Source organism: Myotis lucifugus, unplaced genomic scaffold, assembly GCF_000147115.1.
Source record: "Myotis lucifugus unplaced genomic scaffold, Myoluc2.0 scaffold_183, whole genome shotgun sequence".
In the NCBI taxonomy this organism is placed as follows: Eukaryota; Metazoa; Chordata; class Mammalia; order Chiroptera; family Vespertilionidae; genus Myotis; species Myotis lucifugus.
The window spans coordinates 1,623,155-1,646,675 of record NW_005871231.1 but is presented as its reverse complement, the minus strand read 5'-3'; the positions used below and the strand labels follow the sequence as shown (position 1 = coordinate 1,646,675).

At 56.4% G+C, this 23,521-nt stretch overlaps 1 protein-coding gene across 1 annotated transcript; it reads left to right on the top strand.

Moving 5' to 3' along the window:
- The first annotated feature begins 3,980 nt into the window (after window positions 1–3,980).
- On the top strand, window positions 3,981–6,588 carry NKX3-2 (NK3 homeobox 2). Its single transcript, XM_006096608.3, has 2 exons — window positions 3,981–4,515; window positions 6,019–6,588. Exons 1-2 carry the CDS (start codon window positions 4,050–4,052, stop codon window positions 6,555–6,557), a joined length of 1,005 nt encoding a protein of 334 aa, XP_006096670.1. The 5' UTR covers window positions 3,981–4,049; the 3' UTR covers window positions 6,558–6,588.
- Window positions 6,589–23,521: the final 16,933 nt, after the last annotated feature.

The window sequence follows — 23,521 nt, the reverse complement described above, 5'->3', positions numbered from 1 at the left end:
TCCTCTCTGAAATCAATAAAAATACATTTAAAAAATAATAAATAAATAAATATAAAATAAATAAATAAAACAATAGGCTTTGGCTCCTGGAACATTGCTGGTGAACAGCATTTGTTTAAAATATAAAACTACCCTGACCCATAGCAATGCTTCCCTGTGAAGTCAGATATACCTGGACCACGTGTATGAAAAGACCCTGGTGTCTGAAAGCAGACGACTGAGGAACTCGGGAGTTGGTTGGTGTTTGCTGGCGGGAAGGTGGCCAGTTGCTTGGCGCTTGGGATGCTTGGAGCACCCTCGGGAGCCTGCTGGTGGGGACCACGGTGAATCCCGGTGCAGCCTCTGCCTGGACCTGGCCCGAGAGCTTGCACCTGAGCCTCCTACACACACACACACACACACACACACACACACACACACACACACCAGCTCGAGCAGTTCAGCGGCGGCCTCGGCCTCGGAGGGCACCAGGTCCAAGCCCTCGGTTTCAAAGACTAGAAACTGCGGCCCAGAAAAGGCCAGTGTCTTCAGGCAAAGTCATCAGCGTCACAGAGGAGTCCGGCGTGGTCTCCCATTGCAGCACAGCCCCTGGCGCGTGCCCTCGGACCAACCCGGGCACGGAAGGCAACTCCTCCCCGGAAGACGAAGGATGGCTGAGGGCACGGGTGATGGGCGCCAGGGTCACGGCGCGCGGTGGCCCCTGCTGGGCCGCGCCCGAGAGCCGGCGTTTCCCCATCTCCGTCCCCTCGGCTCTCACACCGCATCCCCTACTCCGCACGCGGCCCGGGGAAACCTCACCGCCAAGCAGCGCCCGGGACCTGGGCTGTTCTGGGGCAAGTAGGGGCGCGCAGGAACCAAGCTGCGGGAGTCAGAAGAGGGGAGTTGGGGAAGATAAGCGAAGAGCCGGGCGGAGGAAGGCACCGCGCGGGGCGAGCCGGTCGCCTCCTGAAGACGGGTGGGTCACTCGGGGTCCCCATCTCCGGTTCCGCGGATTCCCGGGCCCGAGCGCGGCGCCGACTGCCCTCCAGGCGCCGTCCCGCCGCCACGGGTCCAGGAGCTCGCGGCCGCGCCGAGCAGATCGCCCTCGGTGAGCTGCAAGCCGGGTCCCCGCCCGCCGGCGCGGACGCTTCCCTGTCCCGGTGGATCTCCGGACCTGCGTGCGTTCAGCGCTGACCTGCGGAGACTCGCCACGCACACCCTCCCCACCCACTCGCCGGCCTTTCCTTTACTCTGCGCGTCCCCGGGGAAATAATCTCTGTGCATCCGACCACCTTCGCTCGCCGTCCCCCAGAGCCTTTGCATTCCCCACCGGCAGCTTCCAGACCCTGGTGTTTACACTCGGCCAACACCCACCTCCCGGCCTGCCCGCAGCCAAGCACCAGACCTAACGATCCACTGACCGCGCCCGCGAGGACCGAGGACCGAGGACCGAGCTCCCGGGCTGCGCGCCTCCTGGAGACTCGGAAGGCCGCCAGTCTTACACTCCGAGCCCACAAAATCACCGAACCACAGCTTTCCACGCTTTGAACACCTCTTCCGAGCCTGTGGCAAGGGGTATATCCTACTTGGATTTGGTGGTGTGGGGGTGGGGGGGTGGGATGAGGTGGATGGGTCTTTAAAAAATAAAGGGCAGCTAAGTAAGTCTTTGGAGAGCCCCCACACTTACTCTTAGACTCAGTTATTCAACCCCGAAACTTCTCTGCCTGTCAGTGTCCGTATTATGTGTCCACACCAAGTCCTAACCCCACAAAAGGATAGCTGTCTGCGACACCCAGTTCACACCTGCCATCTCTCACCTCTGGGCAACCTGGGTCCTCCTCCTCCTCCTCCTCCTCTTCGACTGGACCCCAGAGACTAACTACCCATTGCTTAGGGAGGTGGGGGGGGTGATTTAGAGAATAAATCAAGGTCGCGAGAGGAAGGCAAGGACACGCTTTCTTTGGAAGCCCAGGAAACATTCGGTTCTGTTCCCCTCGGGGCCTGGAGAGCCTCGGGTTCCTCACACTAGCGGGATACTGACACCACATTCAAACTACCTTTCTCTCCAAACCTGATGTCATCGGGAAGATCTACCAAGGGCAATGACCTCTGCGAGCGTGAGGTTTTTCCCCACCGAATACACGACTGCACTGTAGTGTATGTGGGATGCAGAAGGCATCCTGTGGCTGACGGGCTGGGAAGCAGAGATGCTGCAAAGCCCCCACTGAGCCTGAAAACTGTGAACAGTGGGTGTGTTCCATCCTGCGGTGCCCGCTGAGAGCCGCCAAAAAGAAAGCAACAAGGGCGATGTTATTTATGTTAGTGACACCAAAAACACCAGTCCCCACACTTGGCTAAATTAAAATCACAGTTCCTTAAACGTATTTAATGGTTCCAGTTGTGTGTTTGGTGTTAAGTTGAACCTCTGGCAAAATTTATGGAAGACAGTAAAGCATTTTACTGGTGCAAATTTTTTTTATTTAAAAATAAACAACAAAAATTAGTAACAAATGTTTTGATATACCCACAATATTTGTGTTTTTTAACTCGGCTCCTTCTTGTACAGAAAACAATGTGTTACTTATTTTTTTTAAAAAAAGGAGCATTTAATGCCAGTTCAGGATCATTACTATGGTAATTCCTAGAAATTCTTTTAAACAAATACATATCTTATAATCTTATTCAACTCACAAGTACAGAATATTTAAAGAACAAATTGAAAGGGTCTTCTTCTTCTTCATCTTTCTTCTTCCTGGTGCAAAATTTAACTCCAATTAAATTCAGCATTGACAGTGCATAATCACGCAATTTCCAGAAACTCTCCTAAACATGCCTTCCAATTTCTCGCCTGATTTTAGTTCTAACTGTACCATTTTTTTTTCCTTTTCAATTCCTCTACAGAAAGCGAATCAAATAAAATACGGTCTGGAAAGAAAAATAATAGAGTGGTTTTCATGAACTGATTATTTTAGCGTAAAGAATTAGCAGTGAAGAGCCGCGAAAGTGTAAGGGGGCAAGTGTGAAAGTGCAAGAAGCAATTTGTTCTTCATCTCTGTGCACCTTCCTAGAGAACAGAAACTATGCGCGCGATGTATGGAACTGCGTGATCTTGGATTTCCGCCTAGATTTTGACTCAACTAAACACGGTGTTGCGTAAAAGCGCGGGAATAGGTGGGCACATCCACAAAGGTAAGACCCGCGGTTTCTCGAGCAGCGGGTCTGCGGCCTCCTAGCTGCTGGAAGATGCTTCGCGAACCAGACTTGGGAGGAAAGGGGTTAAGTCAGACCCCGACTTTCTACGCGCAACGCGCCCAGTTTTGTCTGTTTCAGTGAACGTCTCCCAGCTGGAGCCAGCCAATGTGCGGCCGGGAGCGCCCGGGACCGCCCAGTGCAGGGGCGTGGCCTGCGGCTGTCACTCAGCGGTGAGGAATGACACCCGAGCGGGAGGGGGGTCCGAAGGAACGCAGGGGAAGGAAAGAGAGAAGAAACAGATAAAACCCAGGCAGGGGGTAAAAAGGTGCCCCGCGCCTCTCGGAATACCGCGGCCGCCGCGACCGCTGCCGCCGGGGGTGGGCTCCGGAAGCGCGGGCCCAGCGGGGAAGGGAGAGGACAAGCCAGGAGCGAAATCCTGCAGGCGGGGAAGAGACAGAGGCGCAAAGAAAAAGTGACTCTGGGTCGTGCGCTCCGGAGGCGCTTAGGAGGGGACTGCAGCCGCCGAGGGGCCCCCGCGGATCCTCCCCCCAATGCCCTCCGAGGGGCCGACCCCGGCCCGCCCCTCGGAGCGCTAGGCGATGAGATAATTCAACTGAGCAGCGAAAGAAGGGCGTCTGACTCTGGATTGGGAGGGAGGGGGTCTCCGGGCGGGGTGAAACTCGGAAGTAGGGGTGAGGGTCGGCGCTGATCCCGGGCCAGAGCAGGGCGCGGGCTACTGGACCGCGCAGGAGTGGGCTGCAGGGGCCTCGCGCGCGCCGGGCTCACTCGCGCCGCGGCGCCCCGCGCGTTCCGTCCAGCTCGGAGCTGCCCCGCTCCCCAGCCGCCCGGCCGGCCGGCCGCTCCGGCCCGAGGCGCAGATGGCTGTGCGCGGCGCCAACACCTTGACGCCCTTCTCCATCCAGGCGATCCTCAACAAGAAAGAGGAGCGCGGCGGACTACCCGCGCCGGAGGGGCGCCGGGTACCAGGGGGCACACCGGTAGCAGTGGCTGGGGCGCCCGCTGTCTGCTGCTGGCGGCTCTTTGGGGAGAACGACGCGGGCGCGCTGGGGGGCGCCGAGGACTCTCTGCTGGCGTCGCCTGCCGGGACCAGAATGGCTGCGGGGCGGACCGCGGAGAGCCCGGGTGGCTGGGACTCGGACTCGGCGCTGAGCGAGGACAACGAGGGCGGGCGGCGCTGCGCGGACGCGCCTAGGGCCAGTCGGGCCGGCCGTGCGGGAGGGACCCTGGGCCTCATCCAGCCCGTCTGCGAGCTGCCCGCCGCCAAGGACCTGGAGGAGGAAGCCGTGGGCCGGAGCGACAGCGAGATGTCCGCCAGCGTCTCAGGTTCGCTGAGGCTTCCCGGGGAAGGGGGCCGGGCTGAGGGGCTGGGCAAGGAGGTCAACCTCGAAGAGTGGGGTGGGCCTGCCGCGAGCACCCTGCCCTGGGGCCCAGGGGCTGATCCGGACCCCAAGCTCTGCGCTCTGGCGCGGGCTGCTCTTACCCTCCGGTAAGTAAGCCAGAGAGAAAACCGAGAGCGTCCTCAGAGCCCTGCGTCCTGGGGCAAGGCCTGAGATGTCCTCCGGACAGGGCTGGGAGGGAACCACTGCAGCTTGGATTTGAGTTCATCTCTAGTGCCTTTGGCAGGCCGTGTCTGTCTCCAAATCTCCAAATCAGTTGGAAGGAGGAAGAGCGAGAGGCCCAGAGATCTAGGATAGCCGGTGCCCTGGCCCTCACCCAGAGAGCAGAGTCACTCCGTGCTGGAGGTCCCAGGGCCAGGCCCTGCAGCGCAAGGACAGGTAGCGAGGGACACCTCCTAGCGGGCCAGGGGACAGGATCTGCTGAGCTCGGGCTTGGAGAGGAGGGTTTGTTTAGCTTCCCAGACTCCAGGGCCTGGGAAGCTGTTCTGGGCTGAGGACCCAAGAGCTGGAGGCAAACCCAGCAGCCAGCTGGAGGCAGAGGGGCTGATGTGGGTCATCCCAGACGCAGCAGGGAGAGGGGCCTCCTCAGCTCCTGGCAACTCATTGGGTCAGAAAGACCCCTACGCCTGCCCCCCTGCCCCACAGGTCTGGTAGACGCTGCTGTAGGCCTCGCTCGGGCCCCAGGCAAATCCTGTCCTGTCCGCCAGAGGCCAGAGCACCGGACCTCTCTGCTGGGTGCTGTGGCCTGAGCGCGCGGGAAAGGCCGGGGAACTGGAGTCAGATGTGAATCCAAGGACTGGAGGCAGGGACACCCTGCTCTTGTCACCCCCAATCGCCAGCCTCTGTCTAATTTCCTTGCAAAGGGAGAGGGAGAAGTCCGCCCAAGGTCTGGGGGCAGCCCATTGCCACACCTCTCACAGCAATTCTGGTGGTGGGAGGCGGAAGACTCTGAATACCTCTGTCCCCAGAATCTGTCCCCACACCTTCCCTTGACGCGCAGTCAACGCATGTGTATGTGTGAGCATGAGTGTAGGGAGGCGGGTGAATCCAAACAGGGAAACGTAATCTAGAAGCCCAGGGTTCGGCTCTGAGAGCCGACAAGGCTTTGGAGGGTAACCAGACTCAGTGCCTCGCGTTACCGAGGGGAGCCTGGGGCCCAGACAGGGCAGAGAGCTGGATCTGGGCCGCCCGCACAGCGTTGATACAGCGGCGGAGTCCCTTGGCCGCGCCCGACAGGCCTAGATGCGGGAAGTGAGTGGAACGTGGTGCTGAGACTGTCTCCAAAAACCCGGGCTTGGAGGCCCTCCCCACCGCCCTGGTGGGATCGCAGGACATTTCCGTTCCCCACCCCCACCCCGCAGTTGAGGCCCAACCTCACTCCTCGGCTTCGCTGACCGTCTCTTGTTTCTGTTTCCTCTGGGGTCCGAAGGCGACCGCAGCCCGAGGGCGGAGGACGACGGTGTTGGCCCGGAAGGCGCCCGCTTGCCCGCGCTGTGCAGCGGAGCCGGAGGCGGCAGCAGCGGCGGCGGGCCGGCGGGCGGCGCGGAGGAGGAGGAGGAGCCCGTGGCGCCGAAGCCGCGCAAGAAGCGCTCGCGGGCCGCCTTCTCCCACGCGCAGGTCTTCGAGCTGGAGCGTCGCTTCAACCACCAGCGCTACCTGTCCGGGCCCGAGCGCGCCGACCTGGCCGCGTCGCTGAAGCTCACTGAGACGCAGGTGAAGATCTGGTTCCAGAACCGTCGCTACAAGACCAAGCGCCGGCAGATGGCTGCCGACCTGCTGGCCTCCGCGCCCGCAGCTAAGAAGGTGGCGGTGAAGGTGCTGGTGCGCGACGACCAGAGACAGTACCTGCCCGGCGAGGTGCTGCGGCCGCCCTCGCTGCTGCCGCTGCAGCCCTCCTACTACTACCCTTACTATTGCCTCCCGGGCTGGGCGCTTTCTACGTGCGCAGCCGCCGCGGGCACCCAGTGAGCCGGCCTGGGGCGAGGCAGCGAGTGATCCCGGCTCCCCGGCTCCAGGCGGCCGGCAGCTGACGGCTGTGCCGGTCGTGCTTTGTACAGGGGCGCCCACCCGAGGGGGCAAGTGGAGGATCAAATCCAGCCCTGGCTCTGCTATCCGGGACGTGCGCCCTGGCGATGGGACAGAGTCTGCCCGGAGGGGGCGCCTTTTTCCAATTTGAACAGAGGCACCCAGTGGCCTAGGGGCTCTGCGCCCCCCGCCCTCACCTGCCTGGAAGCCCTTAGACATTATTTATTATCGCGACAGCGTTGGATTTGGATTGTATCTGCCTGGGGATGGCGTTCCCTCGGAGTGGAGAGAACTCCTGGAGACCACGTAGCCTGAATCCCCTGAAGTTCAGGCCTGCCGGGAGCTTCGTGCGCTAGGCCACACTAGTTCATGGTATCCATGCTACCGATCTATGTGTATCTACATATCTATTCTTTTTGGAAATTGCATTTGTAATAAAGGGGGTGCGAAACCCAGGCAGCCCCTAGAAACCCCAGGCCAGGGGTTGGTTTTGAACAGTGAAGGGTTTGGTTTTCTGGCCCCTCCCTCCCTGGCGTCAGACCTTGGGTGAGGGCGCCCTATTGAGTGCTGAATGTAAGGAAGGAAGCCTCTGAGCACAGGGCACCCTCTACCCCCTCCGCCTCCCCCTCATCTTTCCTCTTGGAGGCCAGGGCCGCAAGACACTGGGAAGCTCCTGGGAGTCCCAGAACAAGGAGAGAACGGGCCTGGCAGCCCTTCGCAGACATGTTTCTTTTATTTCTTTTTATTTGTTTTAAATGGGGGGGTTCAAACTTGTAGCACTTTTCAGTTGTTTGTATTCAAATGACGGTTATTTTTGTATTCAATGTGAATATCCCTGACCAGCCTTTCTGTGGCGTCCTCCGCAGTTTGCCAGCCGCTGGGCCCTTTGTCTCTTCTGTCCACTCTCTGCCACCGCTGTGTCCTGACCCAGGATTCGCCCATCCTTGTCCCTGCCCCTGCCCCTGCCCCTAAGACAGGTGATCCTGTCAACCTCGCCCTTTTCGCCTCCCTAAGGGCACTGTGCACTCAACTAGACTATTAACTTTTAAAAGATTTGTGAAGTTGGGAAGCTCTATTCGCTGTATTTTTCCCTTTAATTTATAAACTTTCAGTTTAACATGCCCTCCTGGACGCCTTGTTTTCTCTGAGCCTCTCTCCGCCCGGCTTTGGGGAAGCCAGTACCATGGAAATATCTAGGGTCCCATTTCCCAACCTCTTTTCAGTCCTGGACCCAGGCTGCCTGCCCCTCCTGGGAGCACCCTAGCTGGCCACCCCTCACCCCCTCCCCAGCGGGGGTGTAAACCGGTGCAGCTCAGGGAATCTCGGCTCCCGGGACTTTGCAGGAGCCCAAGACGAATCCCACTAATCAGGAGCGGATCCCTAGGATTCCCTTTTTCCTCGTGGGCGTTGGTTTCAGAGTCCAGGAAGAGTCCATAGCTGAACCTGCGCCAATTTCCATCCCTCGTCCTAACTTGCTGACCCCATCCACCTGCCTACATCTTTGGGCTTTCCATCTTTCCGCGTGTTTTTCTAAGTGATTCTGGTTTTATTTTGTTTGGAGAATAGGCCAGCAAAAACCCTCGCTGAGATTCCGAAACGATGAGGGGCGAACGAGGCTGTAATAAGGTGTCTCTCGGGAGGGTCACTTGCGCTCTGACCTCAGCGGGGTGCAAAAGGCGCTTCCACTCCCCCCGGGGCCTGCGTCATTTGATCCGCACCGAAACCTAAGAGGGGAGCAGAGGAAGGGCTGGGCGAGGATTCGTTGTTACTTGATTCTATAGAGGAATGAGCGCCAGGATGCCACGGATCCACCCGAGCAAAATGCGCACCGCTCCCCTCGCTCACGCCAGCCGGGCGAGCAAGGAAGGGTTAACGCGCAGTGCAGGCGCCGAGGCCCCGAGCTGGGAAAGGCCGAAACAAGGCTCCGGCTACTTTCAATTTCACCTGGAGCGGACGGGCCGGCCGCCCTCCTCCTCTGGCCGCGACCTCACCCCGCCACGCGACCACCGGGCCTTGACACCCTGAAGGCGCAGGCCTGGCGTCTGCAGCCCCAGGGACCGGGCGGAGCAGAGAGTGTCCAGGAGCCTTTAAGAAATGGTTCCCGCTTCAGGAAACTGAGAAAAGCGAAGGGAAAGGCAAAGGCCCTCGGGAAGTGCACACCGGCGTCCCCAAGCCCAGCTACCTTCCAAACGGCTCCCGCAGTCATTTTGTTTCTTGTTGACACGTTATGAGTGAAATTTTAGTTTCCTATTCGCGCATACAATTTTTTTTTTTTGGTAGAAAGAACATTTCCGATAATGTTAGACTCTCCTCCCTTCCTCTCTCCAGAGGTCGCCACTACTGATTTGGGGAGAGGGAGGTGATTTTTTCCTCTTCTGAAACCGGCAGTTGGTTGTAGCTGCGTCCTAAGAGGGTGGTTTGTGCTCCATCCTTGCGGATTTGGAGTTGTGAGAACTGGGGAGGCCAGGCAGCGCCCCTACCCCTCTCGCCCTCTCTCCGGCTCCCTGCCAGGGCCAATTCTTCTGGGCTGGCTAGAGACTTCCGGGGAAAATGACTCAAACGGATCCCATCTGACCCGGATTGTTGCATTTTCTCTCTGAACCGCCCCGTGGCCAGCGTTGGCGGGAGCGCCCTGAGATCCGGCCGCCCGAGGCAGCCCCTGGGTCCAGCCTGGCCTCTGAGGATTTCCCGCTGCTCTGCGACCCAAGACGGGCGCCTTTACTGGGCCCTGCGCCGCAGATGCGGCTCCTGTTGGAAATGTGTAGTGTAACTATTTTCATTTCCTTTTCCTTCTGCACTCACGCCTGGACCCTTTTTTTAGAGGATGAGGAACAATTGGTCCTGCTCCCTGCCTGCCCTGGGGGGGGGGGCGGGGGGGGGCGATTCATGCGCCCCAGCTGCAGAGCTGGGCGCTGGTCTTGGGTCTGCTCTGGGCCTGGGGGAGCAGAGCGTTGTCACCGGAGCCCTGGGGGCTTCTGAACGCTTCATCTTTCTCAGTCCCCTTCAGCCCTTCCTGAATCTCAGAGCTGGCCTTGGGGGCCCACTGGGGACCCACACACTGAGGAGGGTAAACTAAGGCAGAAGGAATGGCTGGGAAAGGGGGGCAGAAAGGCTGTGACTCACCCTGAAGTCCCAAAGCTCCAGGCCCAGCCTATGAATCTCATTCTGGACTGCCAATGTCCCTGGTGTGTGTGTGTGTGTGTGTGTGTGTGTGTGTGTGTGTAACTCAAGCTTCCTTCCGGCCCCAAAGCCTGTGGGTCTTGGCCTTAGCCATCCCAAGTTGATTCCCACTCCAGCAAGTCCCACTCTCAGACCCCCAAGAGTATCCACCAAGCAGGGGGTGTATAGGGGTGCCATCCATTCTGAAAATAAATGTCTTACAGGCCACTCTAGCAAGGGGGAGAGGTGACAGCGAATCTGTTCATTGGAGAAGGTCCGAGGGAGGACTTGAATGTGCCTTCCCACACCTCTGACAGGTGGGATTGTGGGAGTTGCATCCCCAACTCAGAGAGGCTGGGGGAGGTGGCATCTGGGGGAGCGGGAACTGGCAATGATGATAGCCACAGTCAGCCTTTCAACCAGGTAGGATCTCATCCAAGGCCTGCAGACTCCCCGAGGTGCGGGGGTGCAGTGACTGGGACTCCCCAACCAGCCCCCGGAGCTCAGTCCCAGGCAGGCCCACATTTCACCCATGTTACCTCCCATCAGGGTTCGCCAGGAAAAGGCAGAACACGGCCTCCCACAAGTCCACGGAGTTCACCTCGCTTTACAGAAGTTCTCTTGCCGTTGCCGACAGAGCCTGAGCAGCAAGGAAATCAGTTATTTCCCCAAAGCCCCAAAAGCTGGTGGAGGAGCTCCTGGGCAGAAGGGAGAGTTGGGGAGCAGGCCAACCAGTGCTGGGGCCTAGGTGCCACAGGGCTTCAATCTTGCCGGTCACCAACCTCCCTCAGCTAACAATCATAGCTGGGAAGCACACAGAGCTGCGTGGGGACTGCGGGGCCCAGCAAATGCTTGACAGCACTTTGTCGGTCGGAGAGCGCTGAGGGCAGTAGGGGCAGGTTGTTGCACTGGCTGGTGGCTTATGGCTACTGCAGAGGCCACAGCCACCATGCCCTGAGAAGGAAGGAAGCAGGCAAAGAGGCTCCTAATCTGAGGGAGGCCCGAAGGAGCAGCCAAAGAATACAGAACGACAGCGGTAACAACAGTGATAACTCCATTCGTTTGGGGCATTGCATTTCCTGCGTCTGCCCCGCACCAAGTCACAGGCCACTCAGAGGCTGAGTCAGGGTCCTTCAAAGCTCAGAAGCCTAGGAGCTGAGGTGATTGGGTGGGTGGACTGTGAGAGCGTGCCTCTCCCAGGCTTGGCTCTGGGATGGTGGGATCACAAAGTGTGGGTGTGCTTTCAAAACCCTTTGGCGCTGCACAACCCGTATGGACTTACTATTATTCTTGCCATTATTATTGTTGTTGTTATTATGAACTTCTGGGCAGTGCTGATTTGGCTGATGTGTAATGATCTTCCTTGAACTACCGCCTCTGACAGGTTCCCAGGTGTCCTGCTGTGTGCTCACTGCAGGGTCCTCAGGTGTAGAGACGCTGGGCCTCGGCCAGGTTTCCATTCTCCGGATAAATATGCTTTAATGATGAAGAAATAACAAAGCAGGGTTGCAAAAAAATGTGCTATATTGTAAATGGCTACATCATGTAATAAATTAAGGGTGTTTTTTTTCTGTAGTTGCACATAGAAGTTATTCAACAGAAATTGGGTTGTTCAAACCATTAAAGCATTCATAAAAGAAGATTGATTCCCAGGGCCCTGCAAGCAGGGGTAGTCCGTGGGGTTCCAGGTTATGTGGAACCGTGAACTTCGTTCAAACCTGTAGGGTGTGTATATGAGGCCATGCCTTCTGTGAAGGAAACGACAAAGGTCCATTCTGGGGGCAATTCACACATGTGAGAACTGGGCAAAGGGCCTGCAGCCCTACACCCCACCTGGGGCGCTATGACTATTGCAGCTTTTTGCTCTGAGCTGGCTTCTGGCAGACCCAGAGCTGAACCAGAATCCGACAAGCCCCCCGGAATAGCGAGCAAAGAAGGGTTAACGCGCTCTGCTCCTGTTGGGACGTCTTGTTCAAAGGGGATACTCAATAGCTGCGGAAGCCCGGGCATCACCATCCCTGGAGCCTCCCACGAGGTAAGCTCGCTTCGGGGCTCTAAAGTTTCTTCCACGCTTTCGTGAGTGTGCGGGGAGTCATACGCCTAAAGCCCACACTCTCATCCACTCTCCCTCCCTCCCACATGCAGCCTGGTTTCCTCCCTCGGTGCCCCCGCCCACGGTGCCTGTTAGGGTGCTGGAACCTTGCGGAGTCAAGGTCGCCTGGTCCCCGCACAGTCTGCACGCTCCCCAGCGAGCGCCCGCGTCATCCCGCGGTTTCTGCAATCGCCAGTTTAGCTTCTGGCCTGAGAATCCCGCGCAGGGGCTGTGCAGGCCCGGGAGCTTCTCGGAGAGTCCTTTCTGACCCGGCCCAGGCTCCTTCCCCCGGCGCCACACTCAGGCCTCCGGGCTGAGCAGCGTTCCTGTCGATGTGGTCCTGCGTCCCAGGGCTTACCTGGGTGGGAAGTGGTCACATCGTGTTCACTGGCCTTATAGATCCAGGGAGCGATTCTGCCTCAGGCCTGGAGCCCACAGCCCCAGGGGGCAGCTCTGTCACTGACTTGATGAATCTTGGGCAATTAATTTCTCTTCTCTGTATCCCTATTTAAAACAATCAAAGAAAAACGTGGTGAGGCAGCTTTTAAGGCTCCTGGTGATGTTTGGAGTCCATACCACCTCTGGCGTGGAGTGGAGATAACGGACAAAACCTTTTCCTGCTTTAAATAATGAGCCATGCCCTTCGTGAGCAAGGTTTTTTGGGGGGGAAGGGGGTGTATTTTATCTATTTTGTTGTTGTTGTTAATCCTCACCCGGAGGATATATTTTTCGTTGATTGTTAGGGAGAGTGGAAGAGCGAGGGAAAGTCAGAGGGAAACGTCGATGAGAAAGAAACACATCCATTGGTTGTGTCCTGCATGGTCAGGGCCCCCAGCTGGAGAGGAACGTGCCCTTAACCGGAATGGAACCTGGGACTCTGGTGTGCCCTCCGATGCTCCATCCTCTGAGCCAAACCGCCGGGGGAGCGGGTATTTTTAAAAAGGATTTGGGTCTCTCAAGTGGCCGCCCCAGGCCTCCCCAGGGTCTGTCTCTGGGCTCTCATCTGTCTCCTCTGGGTGGCCAGCTGTTTTTGGAAAATCCAGTTTTCCCCTCCTCGAGGACTTCTTCCACCCACCGCCCTTGGGAGGGAGGAGACTTGAAGCCAATCCGCCTCTGTGGCCGCGCTGAGCTCCCGACAGGCCCTTGTCCTGGGATGAAAACGTGTTAAGAAGAAGAAATAAAAACACACCGAATGCCCCGGTGCTTTCTCTCCCGGGTCCACCAGAAAGCAAGGGTGGGCAGCGCGCCGTAAAACAAGAGCCAGTAAAGCGGCTTATTTTAATAAGCTTATTAACATTTTTGAATGGCTCCCCTTGTGCGCGCCAAGGCCTCCCTCGGTGCACTGCCCCGCGAGCTGTGCGGGCGGGGATTTTTACGCACCTACAAGCACACACGTGTGCGGATGCCACCGCCTTCCTGCCTGGGGGGGCGGGGGAGGAGGGCGGGCAGGGGTGAAGGAGCAGCGCCCACGGTGCCAAAGCAGGACCACCGCGTTTCCCCGGTCCACACCTAGCTGCGCGCGGGCCTCGGGATTGCGGCCAGCTAGGGAGGATACAGGGCTGTGGGGTCAGAGGTCGCCAAGGAGCTCCAGTGACCTTGGATATGGCCCCCCCGAGTTGCCCCCACAGCGTCAAAGGACTCGCAGGTCTGAGGGTTAGTCCTGCTGCACCACGCGTTTGCTGTTGTTTTTGCCACGGGCAATGGGATTGGCGTTCCTCCCTGCGCAGGTATCACACGGATTCCTCTGGCGTTGGCCGGTCCCCGCTGGCGCCCCGCCCCGCAGGTCCTGGACCCCGGGGACCTCCGGAAACCCCTGCCTTCCCAGGCTCCCCGCTCCCCTAGGAGGCCCAGGACGCTGGCCCTCCTTCACTTTACAGGGGACCTTGGCCCCCGGACTGTGGGAGAGTAAGCTAGAGACACACACTCTATAGAGAAAGACGAGGGTGGGGGTCGGGGGGAGTGAGAGGGAAAGTGGGCTAATGGGAAGACCTCGCCTGGCTAAATCCCCAGGCTTTCTCTGAGTCGATCCTGCCACCCACCCACCCCCAACCCCCCAGTTCCAATTAAAAGTCCCACCATCCGACTTCGTGCTTTTGTGCTGGTCTGGTCTTAGGCTTAGGACCTCTGGGAAGACAGGGCCAGAACGCTTGCCTCACAGCGGCCTGGCCCAGCGGGGAGCCTGCCCATCGTTGACATCCAATACTATTAGAAGAACTCATGGATAAGGACCAGGATCCTTCAGCTTTGTCCTTGCCTGTCCCCCTCCACAGCACCCTTCTTACTGCCACGGGGCTCTGAGTTGGTCACCAAGGCGGATGGAAGCTAGTGGAGGGCAGCAGGCCAGTGGAGCTCTCCAGAACCTCCCCAGGTCTGTTCTCTGGGTGGGCACCCATCCTGGGGAAAAGGCCCATGGAGAGAGCCGGGCTTGTCTGGGGTCAAGTTCTCCAGCCTCGGGTTTAGGATTCCTTCTGGCTCCCAGGCAGAGTGTTTAGCTGCAAACAAACTCCACAAAATGTCTCCCCATCTCATACTTGGTCATATTAAAATGCTGTTTCCTTTGGGTTGATGTATGAGTGTGGGTGGTGGTGGGGTGGGGTGGGGGGTGGTTGATTGGATAGATTGGAGAGGGCCCCTGGCCCTAAGAGTGCAGAGACAGGGCGGGATGGGTGGAGACCCCCTTAGAGAGGTACTGGCAGGTAGTTTTGTGGGGGGAGGGGCTGCACTTAGGAGGCCTGTGCCTCAGCTGCCCTCCCAAAGCAGCCTCCCCCAAGGCCTTGGGGTGAGCCCCGCTCATGCCCGTGCCCTGGGGTTGGGATGGGGTTGGGATCAGGGGCTAAAGGTCGTGCTGCTGGTTGAATCAGCCTTTTTCCAGTGCAGCCCCAGCTCTCTGGATCCTCAGCTCAGGGACTGGTACACAGTGAGCACTCAGATATTTCGGGAGGAAATATTCTTACTGTGCAGCATTTCATGTTTCCAGAACGGATTCCCCAGGCCATTTCCATTGAATCGCATGGCAAGTAGTTCTGGTCCCCTGGGAGGCCCCAGCAGTGCAGACGCTGGTGGTTCCCCAGGAGGCTCAGCTGGGGAAGCTGAGCCCAGGCAGGGTGTTTTTGATTCTCCAGGAGGGAAGGCAGTAAGAGCTTTCCTCTGAAAACACCCCAGGGACAGAGCGTGGATTTGATACCAGGCCATTCAGGAAGACCTCACAGGAGCTGCTGTGCTGAAAATATAGATAATTATCCCCCAACAAAGATGGGATAGTCTAAAAACCTTCCGCTTCCAGCAGTAGTGCACACAGCCTAACTGACCATAAGTTTTTCAAAGTTAAACAAGAATATTCACCATTAATAATTTTTTTTTTACCTCTAGAGATGGTAAGGGATGGACAGGGATTATAAAAATAACCAAAACATGCCCAGCCTGTGTGGCTCAGTGGTTGAGCACCGACCTATGAACCAGGAGATCCTGGTTTGATTTCTGGTCTGGCTCATGCCCCAGTTGCAAGCTTGACCCTCAGTGTGGGGTATGCAGGAGGCAGCTAAACAATGATTCTCTCTGCTCATTGATGCTGTCTCTCTCTCCCACTCCCTTCCTCTCTGAAATCAATAAAAATATTAAAAACAACAACAACCAAAATAATTAAATAATTCTTTCCTAAGATGCCGATCATGTATTAGATTTAAATAATTCTTTCCTAAGATGCCCATCATCTATTAGATTTAAGTAATTCTTTCTTAAGATGCCTACCATGTATTAGATTTACAGTCATTCACCCAATGCTGCTGGCAATGGGAAGATACTCCCCATTAAGCTCGTCCTCCTGTTTGTGGGAGACTGAAATCATTTCCTCTCTGAAATCATTTTCCTTCAGATTCAGCCGGAAGGAGAATGAACCTCCAAAACACACTGGAGAGGACAGCCACAGTGTAGGCAGTGTGAGTGGGGACCCAGCCCTCACAGGTGCCCGTCAAGGGAAGTCCTCAAGAGAGCCCAGGGCAATTATACACCCAGGAGACTTTTCTTTTTTTTTTTTTAAGAGAATGCTTTTTGTTGTAGAACCGCTATCTGACCTTCTCTTTCCTGCGTTCGTTCCTGATTTATTCATTGACTTGTTCAACTATTCAGCAGCATTTGGTAGGCGCCTATTCTTTGCGCTAGGGATGCGAGGAGAGAAGGCACATGGTGGAGTTTGTGGTCTAATGGGAGATGGGAATGAAAATACCAGAAGGGCCCTAGCCGATTTGGCTCCTTTGGTAGAGCGTTGGCCTGGGGACTGAAGGGTCCTGGGTTGGCCTGGGTACTGAAGGTCAAGGGCAGCAGGCCCGGGTTGCATCAGCCCTCCTTGCAGGTACCCGGGTTGCAGCCTACATCAATGATTCTCTCTCATCATTGATGTTTCTATCTTTCCTTCTTCCTTCCTCACTGAAATCAATATATATATATATATATGCCAGGAGGAAAATAAAGCGGTAGGTGGAATAGCGAGGAGGAGCGCAGGGAGTTATTTATGGGGATAGTCAAGAAGGGACACTGCGATGCCCATGCAGATGCGGCATGTTTGTAAGAGCGCTGGCAGTGCGCGCTGATCACCGGGGCTGCCGGGCTACCTCCGGATTCCCTCGCGTCTCCAGCGGGCTGGGCTGCCTATGTGTTCCTTTTGGTCCCTTTCAGAGCCTTCCTTACTCTGAATGCGCGTGGGGGCTGTGATCAGGCTTAGGGCTCTGCGTGCGGGCCGCTCTGCCCTTTGAAAGGACCCCTCCGTCTCCCTCTCCGGCCAGCCTCCGGGAGCGTCTAAGAGGCGCAGCCCCGGGACCAGGCGCCCTCGTTCCCCATCACAGTTCCTGGAGCTGCTAGAAACCCCGAGAAGTTTCCGGAGGGGGGCCAGGGCCGGGCAGCTTCTTGTTCTCCTCCAAGCAGCCCTCCCAGCCTGCACCGGCCAATCACTATCCTGGAAACCAGTGCCTAATTTAGCGTTTAATCTGTTTCCCTGAGTGCTTTACGTGAATAATTTCATTCATTCCTCTCCGCAGCTCAATTGCTATTACTCCACGTTGGGGATCGACCCCCTAGGCTGCGGCTGTTGCTGGGGTTCCAACGAGACTGTCTGGCTCCACACTGCTCAGCGCTGCCCACATTTCTGCCTGGCTCCCCACCGCAGAGCCGGGCGGTGAGACCCCATTTACAGGGGAGAAAAATGAGGCCCGGAGAGCGCGGGCTACATGTGTCAGGTTCCTTAGCGCATTTCATGTTAATCACTACTCCACCCGGAGAGGCGGGATTTGCGCTCCAGCAGCGAAGGAGGAAGGAGAACCAGATAGAGGGGGTTGGTTGGCTGTGGCTGTGCAGGTCCAAATGGCAGCGTGAAATTGAGGCTCTGGAGGCAGGTTCTGCTTCTTTCCAGCTTCGTGGTTTGGGGTGAGTTCCCTAATCTCTAGCCCTCGGTGTCCCCAGTTGGAAGAATGGATTCAAGTCGTAGGTTTGCTGTGAGATAAAGGAGGTGATGTAGAGAGAGCCCCGTGGAGTAGATGCCTGGCACCCAACACGCTCTCAGGAGGTGATAAGGGTATGAGGCTGAACTGGAACCAGCCTTCCCAGACTCACACCCCCTATCTTTTTCCTTTCTGCAGAAGAGGAAGAGTTTCCCCCAAATGCCCTACTGGGGAGGCATGGGGGATAGCAAACTGCCTTTTCACCTTCAGGGGGTACCCAGGCAGCAGCCGGTAAAGGGTGGTTTTTAATCCAGGCCCCATTTACCAGTTACCTATCCTTGGTGACTAACAATGTGGCTCCTGGTGCATCACCATCTTGTGGGCTGGTGGCTGGGGTGGGGGTGGGGGGGCAGGATGGAGAACTCAGTGCCCCTTTTCACACCTTTTCATTGAGCAGAGGGGGAACAAGGTCCAACCAAGGCACATGGATGGCTCAGAGCCCACCCCTCCCTGATTTTCAGAGATTCTGGCTTCCATTTTCAGGGCTTCATTGGCAAGAGTTTCTCAGCACCGTTTCCCCCCTCCCCCTGTGCCACAAACACACACACTGCAGACCATTCAGAGTCCCCAGGGCAGAGACAGGAGCTCCTGGAAGGGAAACGGGTCTCACAGGTTCCAAAAGCGGCTAGTGCTCTGCGCTGACCGTATTTGATCTCATTTAATCCCCCGGAGAACCCCACAAAGTGGATGGGATTATCTCTCCTTTATAGACGAGGGAGCAAAGTTCAGGAGGGTCAAGTGACTAGGGCAGGGTCACACAGCTTGCAAGTGGCGAGCAGGGAAATCGCCCCTGGGCCTGAAGGACTTCAAAGTTTCCAGCTACTTGCCTGGGACACCTCCGGGCCCCACTCCCACTCCTAGGGCGGGGGCTTGGCTGTGGAGAAGGGAGGAGGGACCCCAGGGGGAGTGAGAAAGGGGGAATTAATTCTCTGGGCGGTTCCGTATTAAGAAAACACCCGGCTTTGGCTGGCCTCCTCCCTGGGGCCGAAGCTCGGCCTCCTGAAGGCGAGGCCTGTATATTTGTAGTTTGATTTCACCCGTCAAGGCTAATTTCTCCCTACAACTTAATGGACTCGGCTTGACGTATGTAATGATTCCTAATCACGAACATTATTTTCGATAGCGAGGAGACATGTTCCAGTTGTTGTGACAGATCGCGTTTCAGCCATAATGACGGAAAATTACCATTTCTAATTCTCCGGTTTTTGACACCTAAATCCACAGACCATATGTGGCAGGGGGAACTCTGGGCCCCGCAGTCCTCCCTCGCCAAAGGCAGTGGCAAAGCGATCTTGCTGGCTGGTGCTCCCACCCCGAGGGGGTCATAGAAATGGACTCGACTCTGCTGGCTCCTCAGCCTTCCGGCCTCTCCTCCCTCCGGACACCAGTGACAAAAACCGAGCCTTGGAATGGGCCTGAGACGGATGCATTTTCAGGGACTCATTTTACAGATGAGACCACAGAGGGGAGGGCAGCTTGTCTGAGGTCTCCCGGGTGGTCATTGGAGGGTATGTTTTTCTCAGAACCATTTCTGGAGTTCCCAGCAGTGTGATGGCTGTGTCCCTCAGCCCTGGAAAGGGAGACCTGGCTTGTTCTTTGATTGGCAAACCTCAATCATGAGGATGGTGAAGCTTTTAGAACACTGACAACTGTGTGGGCTAAGGGCAGAGGAAGAAGTTGAGGCACAGAGAGGTTGAGTCATTTGTCCAAGATCACAGCACTGGTAGAGAATGGAGTCAGGCCCAGCACCCATGAATTTAACAGGTTTCTAAGTTCACACAATTCACAATTCAGGGTGACATCTCACAATCAGCACCACCGTGGGTTATTATGTTATTATCCTCACTTCAGGTGGGAGGAAATTGAGGTCAGTAGGGGACATGCAAACGCAAGACTCTCATGTCCACGTTCTAGGCTTGTCCACTGCAGGGGGTGACTCACGGAACCACATAGTTAGCCAACAGTCTCCAGTTTGCTTCAGGAGTCACTTCCTCTGCGCACTTCCTGCCATCCGCCTGCCCTCACCTCCGTCCCTTCAGGTTGGGTCTGGGCAAGGCCCTGAGGATAGAGAAGCAAGGAGCAATACTGCCTCCACCAGGGTTCACGGTGACAGTCATGCATTTCAGAGGTGTGACGGTCCCAATATTGCCTGGCGCACTTTGTTCTGGGGAACATGAAGGCACACCGGCCGAGTGTCTGCTCAGAATTTACTAATCCTGCTTTAGTCACCTGTCACAGAGCCTCAGATTTATCTCCTGGATAAAAAAGTCCACCTTCAATAATGGTTGAGAGATGGGTAGAGAGGCCTCCTGTCCAGGCACCAGGAAGGCACCAACCTTAACTAGGGCTGTAGTGCACTGCAGGTTCTAAGGAACACCCACAATCAGTCAAGGAAGCCACGTCTTTGACCTTCCCAAAAAGGTGCAGGTGAGTCACTGGAGCTTATCAGTTGCCCTGAGCCAAGGTCTTGGATGAGCCTGGGGCTCTCCCTGCAAAATCCATTCTGCTAGGGGCCCCCTGAAATTGCAGCGGTTTGGTCCTCACTGCTCTAAGTGTGCTCCTCTTGTGCACAATAGCTGTGACCTGGAGGGTCAGGGAGACCAGGCACCCACCAGAAGCTGAAAATCACACACTAAAGTCTGAAAGCCAAGCACTACCCCACACCGTGCCATCCCTACCACTCTGTCCTCTGCGCCATGCCTCTTGTGGTCTCTGCCTCTCCCTGCACTTTCCCCAAGGTCTGCTGGGGACCAACTCAGTCACTGCCTCAGCTTCCATTGCTGTTTCTAACTCAGTGTCTTTGGGGACACCCAGGGAGAGGTGGGCAGAGGATGAGGCCGAGATGCACCAACTAGTGTAAATGCTAAAGCTGCTGGCTTCTCTGTTACACTGGCCCACCCTATCCCCAAAGTCAGCCTTTGTAGATTAAAAAGAAATGTTCAGACACAAATACATTGGAGGGCGACTGAAGACAATAAACCATCAGGACAAACTAAGAGCCTGTTTGGCTCATATCCTTGGCTGGCTTGAAGCCAACGTGGGTCAGCCTGCAACAATTCTATGTTTTGGTTACTTACTAAGTCAAAGAAAAATGGATTCCCTCCACCACCTTTGTTCACAGAAGGCACAGATGGAGGGATGTGTGTGAAAGCGCTTTGTAACCACCAGAGTTAGCAAAGAGCATGGAGGTAGTGGGTCCTTCCTCTTTCCATAAGGGCATGCCCAGGTGGAGGAGTCCTTCTGGGCTTCCTGGCATTCAGGATCTAGACACAATCCACAAGTCTCGAACAACAAGAGATGTGTTGACTGTTCTTTTTTTACCAACTTGGACACTGAGGCCAAGCAGGGGTGTACTCTCTCTCTCTCTCTCTCTCTTTTTAATGCTGCTTGAAGCTGTAGGTCAGCAGAGAAACTCCATCCAATAGGAAGGACACTCCTCCTATAAGTAAGTTGGGAGGAAAAACAGTTGGTAGATATTGGCACAGAGGCTTCTGAGCAAGGGGATCTTCTATTTCAAATCTAGTAGAGAATCATCGACAGCCAGACTGCCTGGGAGTCAAACCTAAGTCTGCTTTTTCCTGCTTGCATGACATCAGGCCTCAGGAGCTGGCTCATCTGTAAACGGGGGTTAGCAATACAACCTACCTCATAGGGTTTGGCTGAGCATGAAATGATTTAGAACTGGCCTAGAAGAGTGCCTGGCACATAATAAATGGCCAATGACTGGTGTCTGGCATATAAGCACTCAATACACGATAGCTATTTTCAAAGACACCCTGGCTCCAAAGGAAGAAATTTCAGTCTTTGCCTGAATTTAGAGAAACAAATCTATAGAGGCTACCGCACACTGATGGAGCCATGCGAAGAGATGCTTTGCATTAGGTGTTGTCTAGAAGGGCAGTTTGGAGCCTTGCCTCTCCAGTTGGGGCTGTGTGTCAATTTCAGCTCTGCCACTTACCAACCAGGTGACTTTGAACCAATAGATACTTAATCTGTTTGTGCCTTGGTTTCTTCTTGTGTAGATGATTTTAGAAAGATAGATGTAAATCATTTATTTCAGTGCCTGACATTCGGTAAGAGTTCAATAGTGTTAGCTTTTATTCCTTCTTAGTACATAAACTGCCATTCAGAAGCTGCCAGTATAGGGGGAGATGACATAATTGGTCAATGTTCTGGTAACTGCGTTTCATTGCTCCAGGACAAGGACTTTAGGGAGGGGATGAGTTCAAGTCTGAGTTGGGTGGCCTTGCACCAGTCACAGCCCGTTTGAGTCAGCTGCCAGCTCTCCAAGGAGGATAACAGTATCCACTTAGCGTAGACTCCAGAATTTCCCAATAGGAAGGGCCCAGGGGTTTGGGGGCAGCTGGAAGTGTGTCTTAAAGCTATTCTGGCAGAACAGCAGGCTCTAGACTTGGTGTGTTCTTATGATCACGGGAAGCGAGACTGTAGGCCATGGTGCTTTATCTGCCCTTCGCTGCCTGGCTCACTCATAAAGGGCAAAATGCCGTGCATTACAGTCTGACTGAAGGGGCCACTTGCTACTTAGTCCTCATAAAATGCCTGCACGGGCAGCATTCAAATGTGTTTACCAACTCCTGTCTGTAAGACAGTGGCGATCAGAGAGCCATATTACATTACTTACATCTTATGTGTCACTTACGGTGTGCCCGCGAGGCATGAAAAGATTCGCTGGCTTATGTAAAAGGCTTGGCCATGTGCCTAGCACACAGTGCTGGAGAAATGGACGCCCCTATTATTAAGATCATAAAAGCCTGCAATAAAAGGGCCTAAGCAGGACCTTCTGGGACATAGTCACAAGAAGGCTGGAGGTATATTTTTAAGCCTTCCAGAAGAGCTTTTGAAAAGCCTGCGGTGCAACCATTTGGTCTATGTCACCGAAAAGCATCCTGAAGCGCAGACACCTTTTCCAGCGGAGATTTTCCTCGGATCTGAGGCTGTCTTAGGGGTTCACTTCGGAAGTGGTGAGGCTGGGATCTCTGGGTGCCGCTGCCCTGCTCCTCGTTGCCCAGAGCCCGCGCAGGAAGGGCGTGGAGACCTGGGCGGCCGCACCCACAGCTTCTTTCGGCGTCTGCGCCCGCGGTTGGGTTCGTTCTGCCCTGGTCCCCGGTCCGCGTCCCGCGCCGGTGGCCCTGCCCAATCACTTCCACGCCGGGACCCGAGGCCTGGGAGAGCCAGAGGGGTCTCTGGGCTTCGGGCTGCCCGGTCAGGTTGGCAAAGGCCGGCCTCCGCCCCGGCGCCCAGCTGCGGGCTCCTCCCTGCGACCTTTCCCTCTGACCCGTGTGGAAAGGCTGTTGGCAGGAGGGGGGACCTCGCGCTGCGCTCTGAAGCAGGGTAAGGCCCAGCTTTCTGTAGGGGACAGCCACCAGGACAAGCTCATCAGATCAGCTGTCGCATCCGTTCTCGGTGGGAGACCTCGTTATTACCCCCATTTTACAGATAAGGGAACTGAGGCACAGGCACTAATTTTCTGTGGTCCTCCAGTTAACCAAAGGGTGGGACACGGATTCGAACCTGAACAGCTCGAGTCTCTAACCGCGCCTCCGTGCGGCTCTCGGCTGCTCCCTGGGGCCCACAGGTTGCCTACCCTCTGGTGGGCGTCACTGGTGTTTGTGGGAAGAGGGAGGTGCTGTTATCCTCACGTCCTCAATGCTGAGCGGATGGGACTGCTGGCCAGCCCCGCAGGGAGGGAACCGGGCCGCGTTGGGGTGACTTCTCCCCCGCGACCCAGGTGGCCTGGGTGGTGGCTAGCGCGGTGGCAGGCCGCTAGCTAGATACCCCCTCTGCTTGAATACCCGGGGGTTTGGGTCCCGAGCAGAGCACGAGAGTCTGTGAATGAGGGCTCTCGCCTCCCGGGCATAAAACGCTGATTTTGTTTTATTTCCTGAGCGCTCCCGTCGGAAGGTCGCCCCACAACCACCGACTCGCCGTCCTCCCCCAACCAACCCCCCAAACAACGAGCCCATCCAGGGTGCCGGAGGCTAAGGCGCGCGAGCTGGGAGTGCGCGGACGAGGGGGGCTGGGGGCGGGAGGGCGGGGTGAGCCCGGCTGCAGCCCTGGTCCGGCCAGCGGCCCCCAGCGCCCGGGTGGAGGGCTCGGTCGGAATCCAGTCGGGCGGTGGCTGGAGTGCCCGGCGCGGGTGGGTGGGT

Coding starts and splice junctions, on each gene's coding strand:
- NKX3-2 (XM_006096608.3), top strand. CDS start 4,050: ATGGCTGTGCGCGGCGCCAACACCTTGACGCCCTTCTCCATCCAGGCG. Junction 4,516..6,018: donor GATGTCCGCCAGCGTCTCAG/GTTCGCTGAGGC, acceptor TGGGGTCCGAAG/GCGACCGCAGCCCGAGGGCG.